Here is a 10,097-nt window from a genome sequence, read left to right as displayed (position 1 = left end):
TTTTACACGGTGGACGAACCCGAAAGTACAGGTACTGATAGAACACGAAATCCACCCAGCAGGGCGACGCGCATTTTCTATCGCGTTGAAAAGAAGAAGGAGAAGAAAACCGTTGCCACGCCATGTGGCCATCGGACCGTTTCTGCACAGGACCAACAGCCAAAACGAACCAACCAGCCAACGGCCGAGCCACCTGCGCGCTGGTCCCGCTCCCGGAGCCTCTTGGGTCCCAGCCAAAGCCGAGCTGGCCTCCGGCGCCGCAACGTTCGCCACGCCCACGCGGCGCCTCCGCACTGGCTGGTCTCCCGCCCCCAGCACCCTTCGTTCCTCGGCCGCTTCCCCTCCCATCATTCTCCATCGGCCGTCTCTGCGGGCCCCTCGCGTGCCGTATTTACCCCTCCTCCCTCCCGTTCGGCCAGTGCTCGGCCGCCTCCCTGCCATTATTAAAGCGAGACCACCCCTGCCGAGCTCGGCCAGTGCTGCTAGTACGCCGCCGCGCACACCTCAGTCGCTCGCCGAAGCATCCAACTGTGAGTGCTGAGTGGGGTGTAGTGCGTCGCCATTGCGTTGGCTAAGAAGGTTCCAGCTGCAATGCCGGCGGCGTCGCGGAGTGTGAAGGAGATGGCGGCGGCGGCGGTCGTCCTGGCAATGCTGCTCTCTTCGGCGGCGGCGGCCGCCGCGCAGCACGACTACGGCGACGCCCTGCACAAGTGCATCCTCTTCTTCGAGGGCCAGCGCTCCGGGAGGCTCCCGCCGGACCAGCGCGTCCGCTGGCGCCGCGACTCCGGGCTCCACGACGGCGCCGCCGCCGGGGTACGCGCGCTCGTCTTAATAAAAAGCAGTTGCATTTGACGGTGACTTCTTCCGTCGCCACTAGTCGTGACTTCATTCATTTTCTTCCGAGCAGGTGGACCTGACGGGAGGGTACTACGACGCCGGTGACAACGTGAAGTTCGGGTTCCCGATGGCGTTCACGGCGACGCTCATGTCGTGGGGGCTCATCGACTTCGGGCGCAGCTTCGGCCCGCACATGGAGGAGGCCCGGAAGGCGGTGCGGTGGGCGACGGACTACCTGATGAAGACGACGGCGAAGCCCAACACGGTGTACGTGCAGGTTGGCGACGCCTTCCGCGACCACGCGTGCTGGGAGCGGCCCGAGGACATGGACACCCCGCGCACCGTCTACAAAGTGGACCCCTCCCACCCGGGCTCCGACGTCGCCGCCGAGACCGCCGCGGCCCTCGCCGCCGCCTCCATTGTCTTCCGCGAGTCCGACCCCGCCTACTCGAAACGCCTCCTCGACCGCGCCGTCGCCGTAAGCGCTCCGCCGCCCGCCATCGCCTTGTCCGCTAGCTAGCGAGCCAGTGACAACTCGGCCGTGCCAGTGTGAAAAAGGTTGCGTTTTTTTTTTTGTTTTGGTGGCAGGTGTTCGAGTTCGCGGACAAGCACCGGGGCCCCTACAGCAGCAGCCTCCACGCGGCGGTGTGCCCCTGCTACTGCGACTACTCCGGGTACCAGGACGAGCTCCTGTGGGGCGCCGCGTGGCTGCACAAGGCGTCGCGCCGCCGCGAGTACCGCGAGTACATCAAGCGCAACGAGGTGGTGCTCGGCGCCAGCGACGCCATCAACGAGTTCGGCTGGGACAACAAGCACGCCGGCATCAACGTCCTCATCTCAAAGGTTGCCGACCTCTTCAATCTCCACCCTTCTCCGTGCTAGTCTTGCACATGAACACCATTGGTAGAGTCCTGGGCTGGTGCCAGTGTCACGGTGTGCTCTGGAGTTTGGGGCGTTGGGAGCTCCAACTCCATGGCCATGGGGGTCGCCATTCGCTGACGTCCGAGGCAGTGGACGCGCCCATGCTATTATTAGGCCGTCATCAGCACCGTTCAGCGTGGCGTTAAGACGGGTGTGTGTGTCTTGTTTTGGCCGTTTCTATATCGATGCAACATCTCTGTTGCGCATCGGGCAGCAGGCGAGCACATGGTGCTCTCTGCTCCCGACGAGGATGTCATCAGCCTTTCGGTGGGCTCGGGGCATGTCAGCCTCCGCATGTCCTTGACGCTTGACTTATCTGGCAATATCTTCGGTACGATATCCCAATGACATTAGTTTAATCACGGTAGTACTCCTAGAATGTCTCTCTGATGGAGGTTATGCATCGGGCATCAGACATTACACTTTTTTTATTCATTGAATGATTAACCCATGAGCTTAGCTATGAGAGCATTATTAGAACAAGTAGCATTGATGCAGGTGTTGCCGGTACCACAACTCCACAAGTTATTCCATATTCCATACTCCTGTATCATGAATCTTGCTACCTCTGAAAAAGAGTGTAAAAAAGCTAGCCAACTGATCAATGTACTGCATTGCTGCTTTCTAGCTTTAGTTCTTTTGATTCAGTCGGATCCGCGTGATGACTACTGTCAACATCCTCACGTAGTCACATGGCCCTGAGACCCTGGCTGCAACTGAATCTAGGATGGGATTATGGGCAGATTAGTTTAAACAAGACCTGAACATGCAGTAAACTACTCATCAGAGCATCAGTACTCCTATGAAATCATAGCCTATCACTGTTGGGGCTGTAGCAACACGCTTGTCTGCTGCAATCTCGGGTCTCCTCCTAGGTCCTTGTGCTCCGCATGATGCCGGAGCAGGCGAGCAGCAGCTAGTGAAAAGCGAGCGGTAGACTCGCAGCAGGGTTGCCGCGAAGAAGCCTTTTCAGAGGCTTCATGTCTCACGGGTGTACTGTAGCGAGATGAATGCCCAAAATACCCTCGAGCCTTGTAGCAGTCAGTAAATCATCAAGCAAATAACTACTAGTGTTAAACTAATAATTCTCTTTTTATTGTTCTGCAGGAGGTTCTGATGGGGAAGGACGAGTACTTCCAGTCGTTCCGCGTCAACGCCGACAACTTCATGTGCACCCTCCTCCCTGGCATCTCCAATCACCCCCAGATTCAGTACTCTCCAGGTTCGGTTTCATGGACACCACCACCACTAATCCTGCTCTGATTCGGATTCAACTCCCACTGCATCATTCCGACTGAATTTCTCCGCAGGCGGGCTGCTGTTCAAGGTGGGGAGCAGCAACATGCAGCACGTGACGCAGCTGTCGTTCCTGCTGCTGGCCTACTCCAACTACCTGAGCCACGCCGGCGGGCGGGTCTCCTGCGGCTCGTCGTCGGCGTCGCCGGTGCAGCTCCGGCGCGTGGCCAAGCGGCAGGTGGACTACATCCTGGGCGACAACCCGCTGCGGATGTCCTACATGGTGGGGTACGGCGCCCGGTTCCCGCGGCGGATCCACCACCGCGCCAGCTCGCTGCCGTCGGTGGCGGCGCACCCGGCGCGGATCGGGTGCAAGGCCGGCGCCGCCTACTACGCCAGCCCGGCGCCCAACCCGAACCTGCTCGTCGGCGCCGTCGTGGGCGGGCCCAGCGACGCCTCCGACGCGTTCCCGGACGCGCGCGCCGTGTTCCAGCAGTCGGAGCCCACCACGTACATCAACGCGCCGCTCATGGGCCTCCTCGCCTACTTCTCGGCCCATCCCAACCCGGCCGAGTCGGGAGGCGACTGAAGGAATTGGCTCACAACTGCTTGTAACAGTATGAGAGAGAAAACGACGAACGTATGGGCCTGGGTATTTTAGGTGGGCTTTGGTTTGTCTTGCTCGGGCCCTATTCGGCCGGCGTATTGACATGGCGTGGATCCGCTACTCCGATGTAACTAGTTAACTAGAGCCACCTCCTTTCCTGCTTAAAAGATCAGGGAAGAGGATTTGGTAGGCTGCAATATTGTATTAGTAGTACTAGGTTATACTAGTAAGATCAAGTCTGCTACTGCTTGCCACTTTTGTGCACGACGTTTTAGCAAGTAGATTAATACAAGAGCATGTGACCATGTGAGGCTATGCCTGAGCATACGTGACAGTGTAGCAGTGTACTGTGACTGAAACAAGCATAGAGAGGTAGAGAGCTAGAGATCACGTGTGCAATTGTAGCTGTACCGAGGTACTGCCACGAGTTCACGAGTGGCTACGGCGGTGGCGAATCTTGTCTGCTGCGCGCCTGCTCGAATGGAAAAACCTACGTAAGAGCATCTTTAAAAAGTTACTCATATTCAAAAAGTTACACATACATTATACCCAAAATACGCGCTCTCTCTCTCTCTCTTAGATAATGGTTGCTTTAGTAGACCATTAAAATCTAATTACCAAGAATAGGTAGAGGACACATCCTTATCATTTAGGTGAGAGAAAGGTATATTTTGGTGATTACGACAAAAAATATTTAGATATCAGAAATTGGATTGATAATCTGCTAAAGCACTCCAATCACTAAAATATTAATTTATTTATTAGAAAGAGGGATAATTAATCAGAACGACCAACGGAACAAGCATCGTTGCCTGTATCTGAATTCTGAATGACACGAGACTATAAGCAAGGCCACCATTGCAAATTTGCGATCATCCAAATATTGGATGGCGAGAGCAACTACATATTTGAATTGCAGATTGCATCGAGGAAGTCCCATCGGTCATCGAAAATTCAGATGCCCTCCCAGGATAACATCAGGTGTTCGACGCCGCCCAATTTGACTTGGATTACAAACGGAAAGGGACAAATAACACATGATAAATAACTGAACAAGTGACAAAATTGCGGATTTCACCCATCCCATGAACCATTCTCCACCCCGGCCGGCAGCCGCGCCGATCATGCGGCTCCACCGCTGCAGATGGCGGTGAGCAGCACCGGCAGCCTCGCCAGGGATGACGACGAGGTCGACTGCGCCGGCCTCCGCAGCTTCCACCCCCCGCTTTCCTCCCCCGCTGCACCACCCGCCGCCAACGGCCGCACCCTGCCGTCGTTCTCGGACACGGGCGAGGCCGCGGCCGCGTCCCTCTCCCCCGCGCCGTCGCCGCACAGCAGCCCGGCGCCGGTGAGCTGCCTCTCCATGTCCAGGAAGTGGCCCAGCGACGTGGGCGCGCGGGCGTCGTCCCTGCACAGCCTCCACCAGCCGCCGCCGGCGCTGCGCCAGCGCCGGCGCCTCCACCTGCGGCGCCACCTCCACCCTTCCTCCTCGTGCGCCGGTGCGCGCGGCGTCCCCGTCCGATCCCCTGCATCCCGCCCCGGCTGGTGGTCCTGCGCCTGCCCCGGCTCATCGTCGGCGAGGGACACGCCCATCAGCGTCCCCAGCGTCGTGCTCCGGTCCCGAAAGAACGACCCCGTGGACTGGCACCGGAAACCAGAATCAGGATCGCAAGATGCTGCTCATGTACATAATGTACACGGTGATTTTTGTGAGAAAGAACGAACCTCGGTGGCGACATCGGACGAGGAGGGCGATGTCTCCACGGAGGGCGAAGACGGGATCATGTCGCCGTCGCCGTCCATCTTCTTCTTCTTCTTCCCTTCCGGCGAGGATACAGTGAGGTGACACGCTGCACTCTAGTGTGGGAGGGAGCTCGGTGAAGCAGACAGCGGGAGAAAGAGATTGTGTTGCTCAGATTGATTCCCCCTTTGATGAACGATCCTCGCTAGAACTTCAATCTCCTCTGGGGACGATCCTAGCTAGAATCTCTCAGTCCGGACAGGGACAGGACAAGCGAGAAGACTGGAAGCGGCCACGGGTGCAAGAGCCAGAACCGGAGAAGTCTGCAAGCCTGCAGCAACGGTCAAGCTAGGCCTCTGTGCGAGCACTGTGCGGCCGTGTCCCTGTGCCCGGGGAAATCAATCCCTGGTTTTGAGCCCTGAACCTTTGACCAGTATGTGGGGTAACGGAGACGCAGGCTCATTAGGACACTAGTAGTATTATAATAACCGTCTTCCAAGATGTGCTTTGACGACACTGTTCGTTGGCAGCGAGCAACAGCAGCTGTGGCGAGGCTGCATGTCCCAGGAGGTTAGCTAGGGCCGAGAGCTCTGCTGACTGCACTGCATGCTAATGATAGTAGTAGCACTGTGCATAGCGTCTTTTTGGTCTGTCTCTGCCTCTGGCAACTGATTTTTTTTTTTTCGAACAACATTGCATCAACTAATTTTCAGTGCTATAGCTTGGACTTTTTTTTATCTGAAAGAGTTTTATTAATAGTGTTTCAGTGCTATAGCTTGGATTTTTTTTATCTGAAAGAGTTTTATTAATAGAGTTCCAATGGTTTTAAGCAAATCCAGATGCATTAGCAGGGACGGAGGCAACAAAGGGGCAGTGGGAGACATGCCCCCCCCCCCCCTCTCATGTGTAATTGCACTAATTAGCACTAAGTTTCTTTGAAAAATAGATAGAAAACTACATTTAGTGTTTACGTTAGCTCTTTATTGGCGAAAAAAATCCTAGCTTTGTTCCTAGCTGAAAGGATACTTTTGAGGGTAACAACAAGCATGTGTGTAAGATTGCTTGACAGACTTAGATCAATCTATTAACGAGACCAATACTAATCACGCACTGAAATCATTAAGTAGCTATCTTGATCTAGGCAAGCAATATTGCTATTGGATTCATTCTTTTAGGAAGAAAATCACGTGGAATCAAAATTATAGCTATTGGATTCCTTGAGGAAGAAAACCACGTGGAATCAAAATTACACTCAGATCTCTCTCCTGAATCACAGCTCCAGATTTTCAGTTAACCTTCGTAACATCAAAATTCAAAAAGCTTCACGAACCGATCGCGAACCAGACTAGAACCAACCATTAGAACGTGAAACCCTAAAAGGCTAATTAGGGCATACGGCAGTAGTTGCATACGTGCATCGACGAACGATCCGAGACCAAGACGTACGCGTGGGGCCGGCGCGTCTGGCTCACGCCGCCGGCTCCGTGGCCATCATTGCCTTGAACTCGTCGAAGGAGATGACCCCGTCGCCGTTGCGGTCCACCGCCGCCACGATCTCCGCGCACCGCTCGGCCGTCATCTCCTCCCCGCAGAGGCCGAGCCTCCGCAGCGCGCGGCGCAGCTCCTCGGCCGTGATCCCGCCGTCGCCGTCCTCGTCGTACTCGGCGAACGCGGCGCGCAGCGCGTCGGACCGGTCCCCGTCCTCGAACAGCGCCACGAGCTCCTCGAGGCTGATGAAGCCGTCCCCGTCGCGGTCCGCGGCCGCGACCATCTCCTCGGCCTCGGCGGCCGTGCAGCCGCAGGACTCGCGCATCTCGGCCGCCGAGATGCGGCCGTCGCCGTCCGCGTCGAAGCGGCGGAACACGCGGACGAGCTCCGGCTCCGGCGTGGTGCCGTCGTCGGGCTGTTGGGTGCTAGCCGCACGGGCCGGGATCGGCGGAGGCGGGGGCGTGGAGCGGCGTCGGCCGAGGAGGTCGCTGCAGGAGGCGGCGGCGGAGACGACGAGACCCATACCGGGCGCCGCGTGAGATGGTTTCCTTGTTTTAGTTGGTCAGGGACTCGGGGTTTTGGGCTGTTGGCTGTTAGCGTTAGCGGATCGACTAAGCGTTGGATGGTTCGGTGATTAGCTAAACAATGAAGGTGCTTAGGACTAACTGAGAGAGAAACAGAGAGAGAGAAAGAAATGGCGTACCTCCGGTCGATGAGCCGGAGTCGCCATTGTTGGCCATGGCGGAGATGAAGCCGAGCCGTAGTCGAGGTCGAGGATGAGATTGCGGCGGTGATGCGGTGCAGCAGTGGCGGAGCTTCCCGTCGCCTCAGCGCTGCTCTTAGATCGGATCGGGCTAGGGTTTTAGGTGGGGCTATAGGCAACGCGGTGAATCTCGTACCCCATGCCCCGGCCCCCACCTCTTCCTTTTATTTGGCGCTGCGCGACGGGGGCCCACATGCCATTGGCTTGGCTGTGCGCCCCCGATCAGGGCGCGTAACGGACTCCGAATCGATCGTTGGACCGATCCGGGTTGAGGTCAAACTAACATTCTCCCCTTTGATCTCAACTCACTTACTCACTTTTTACGTCCGATTTCATTCAGATCAGTGCATTGAGCATGCCTCGTCTCAACAGTTATTACTGTTGGATTAACAGTCACAACACACTTTTCTATTTAAAACAGAACCTTACTTTTGGGCCCTTACATAGGCTTTCCCATAAATCCATGCCGGCTAAGTGTTCTCTGAACACATTGGGTGGTAAGCCTTTTGTGAGCGGATCCGCTAACATCTTCTTTGTGCTCAAATACTCAAGACTGATTGTATGATCCTGGATTTGCTCTTTAACAACATAAAACTTTATGTCAATGTGTTTGGCAGCTCCACTTCACTTGTTGTTGTGAGCGTAAAATACTGCAGGCTCATTGTCGCAGTACATCTTTAGTGGTTTTTCTATGCTGTCAACCACTCTTAATTCGGGTACAAATTTCTTTAGCCATTTAACCTGCCCCGATGCCTCGTAACAAGCTATGAACTCTGCATACATTGTAGATGATGCAGTGACTGTCTGTTTGGAGCTTTTCCACGATATAGTTCCACCTGCGAGAGTGAACACATAGCCTGACGTGGATTTTCTGTCATCCTTATGTCCCGCAAAGTCTGAGTCTGAATAACCCTCTACCACTAGGGATACAGATCTCCTGTATGTTAGTATGAGGTCTTTCGTTCCTTGCACATAACGCAAGGCTTTCTTAACCATTTTCTAGTGTTCTATCCCTGGATTACTCTAGAATCTGCCAAGTACCCCGGTGACAAATGCTAAGTCAGGGCGCGTACATACTTGAGCATACTGTAGGCTTCCGACAGCTGAAGCATATGGTACCGCTTTCATCTGATCGATTTCATACTAATTTCTGGGACACTGAAATTTTCCATAACTATCGCCCTTGACTATAGGAGCAGGTGTTGACTTACTCGCATGCATACCGTATTTCTTTAATACCTTTTCTAGGTATGCTTTCTGCGATAATCCTAAAACCCCTTGCTTCTTTCTTGGTGAATCTCAATTCCTAAAACGAATGAGGCTTCACCTAAATCTTTCATATCGAACCTTGAGGATAAGAATTTCTTTGTCTCCAATAGCAGATCAATATCACTGCTAGCAAGCAGAATATCATCCACATACAGAATAAGTAAAACGAATTTTCCATTCTTAAACTTTGCGTAAATGCAGTTGTCCTCCTCATTCTCTTTGAAACCAAACTTTCTTACGGTTTCATCGAATTTCAAATACCACTATCTGGAGGCTTGATTTAATCCATAAATGGATTTCTTTAGACGACATCCCATCTTTTCTTTTCCTTCCACGACAAAATCTTTTGGCTGCGCCATGTAAACATTCTCATAAAAGTCCCCGTTGAGGAACGCCGTCTTTACATCCATCTGATATAACTCTAAATTATAATGTGCTACTAACGCCATTATAATTCTGAAGGAATCCTTGCATGAAACAGGAGAAAATATTTCATTATAATCTATCCCTTCTCTTTGCGTGAAATCTTTCACCACAAGTCGCGCTTTATATCTTTCTATATTCCCTTTGAAGTCACATTTTGTCTTGTAGACCCATTTACAGCCTACTGTTTTGGCTCCTTTAGGAATTTCTTCTAGATCCCAAACATCGTTGGTACTTATCGATTTCATTTCATCTTTCATGGCTTCCAACCATTCAGATGAATGAACGCTTCTCATGGCTTCTTCAAATGAAGTGGGGTCACCCTCCATCTGAATTTTCTCGCTATTATAGATTTCATAATCGTTTGAAATAGCGGGTTTTCTTGTTCTTTGAGACCTTATTGGTGCCTCAGCTATCGGCACCTCTTCTACCTGGGGCTGCTGTTGCTCCCCCTCATGTGCGGCTATTAGTCCTGTCAGATCCTGAAGGACAGGTTCCTGATTCTGACTCGTCGCCGCAGTTGGAGAACTAACAACAGGTGCGGACACCGTAGGTGAAGCAGCAACAGGCAAAATGAAAAATGGATCCTGGATCATCGGAGTAGGTACAAAAATCCGCTTCTCCTCAAGGTCAATCTTTCGAGCTACCGTGCTCCCCCTCATCATCTGATCCTCCAAAAAGACAGCATGTCTCGTTTTTACGAACTTTGTATATCCATTAGGACAGTAGAAACGATAACCCTTCGACTTTTCTAGATAGCCAATAAAATGGCAACTTACTGTCTTAGGGTCTAACTTTCCAATATTTTGATT

General features: G+C 53.4%; 3 protein-coding genes across 3 annotated transcripts; 1 reads left to right on the top strand and 2 right to left on the bottom strand.

The window, feature by feature from the left end:
• The first annotated feature begins 591 nt into the window (after nucleotides 1-591).
• On the top strand, nucleotides 592-3,865 carry LOC112903028 (endoglucanase 6). Its single transcript, XM_025972235.1, has 5 exons — nucleotides 592-813; nucleotides 908-1,315; nucleotides 1,426-1,680; nucleotides 2,866-2,980; nucleotides 3,069-3,865. Exons 1-5 carry the CDS (start codon nucleotides 592-594, stop codon nucleotides 3,581-3,583), a joined length of 1,515 nt encoding a protein of 504 aa, XP_025828020.1. The 3' UTR covers nucleotides 3,584-3,865.
• A 675-nt stretch (nucleotides 3,866-4,540) lies between these two features.
• Nucleotides 4,541-5,917, bottom strand: LOC112877844 (uncharacterized protein At3g17950-like). The gene is made up of 2 exons (XM_025942219.1): nucleotides 5,327-5,917; nucleotides 4,541-5,242 (listed from the first exon to the last, which is right to left on the bottom strand). Exons 1-2 carry the CDS (start codon nucleotides 5,402-5,404, stop codon nucleotides 4,724-4,726), a joined length of 597 nt encoding a protein of 198 aa, XP_025798004.1. The 5' UTR covers nucleotides 5,405-5,917; the 3' UTR covers nucleotides 4,541-4,723.
• A 672-nt stretch (nucleotides 5,918-6,589) lies between these two features.
• Nucleotides 6,590-7,353, bottom strand: LOC112879007 (probable calcium-binding protein CML20). Its single transcript, XM_025943321.1, has one exon. It carries the CDS (start codon nucleotides 7,351-7,353, stop codon nucleotides 6,811-6,813), a length of 543 nt encoding a protein of 180 aa, XP_025799106.1. The 3' UTR covers nucleotides 6,590-6,810.
• Nucleotides 7,354-10,097: the final 2,744 nt, after the last annotated feature.

This window comes from Panicum hallii, chromosome 1 (assembly GCF_002211085.1).
Source record: "Panicum hallii strain FIL2 chromosome 1, PHallii_v3.1, whole genome shotgun sequence".
NCBI lineage: Eukaryota > Viridiplantae > Streptophyta > Magnoliopsida > Poales > Poaceae > Panicum > Panicum hallii.
Note: the sequence above shows the minus strand (reverse complement) of the source record. Positions and strands in the feature narration are given on the sequence as shown.

Coding starts and splice junctions, on each gene's coding strand:
- LOC112903028 (XM_025972235.1), top strand. CDS start 592: ATGCCGGCGGCGTCGCGGAGTGTGAAGGAGATGGCGGCGGCGGCGGTC. Junction 814..907: donor ACGACGGCGCCGCCGCCGGG/GTACGCGCGCTC, acceptor TCTTCCGAGCAG/GTGGACCTGACGGGAGGGTA. Junction 1,681..2,865: donor TCAACGTCCTCATCTCAAAG/GTTGCCGACCTC, acceptor ATTGTTCTGCAG/GAGGTTCTGATGGGGAAGGA.
- LOC112877844 (XM_025942219.1), bottom strand. CDS start 5,404: ATGGACGGCGACGGCGACATGATCCCGTCTTCGCCCTCCGTGGAGACA. Junction 5,243..5,326: donor CGTCCGATGTCGCCACCGAG/GTTCGTTCTTTC, acceptor TTCCGGTGCCAG/TCCACGGGGTCGTTCTTTCG.
- LOC112879007 (XM_025943321.1), bottom strand. CDS start 7,353: ATGGGTCTCGTCGTCTCCGCCGCCGCCTCCTGCAGCGACCTCCTCGGC.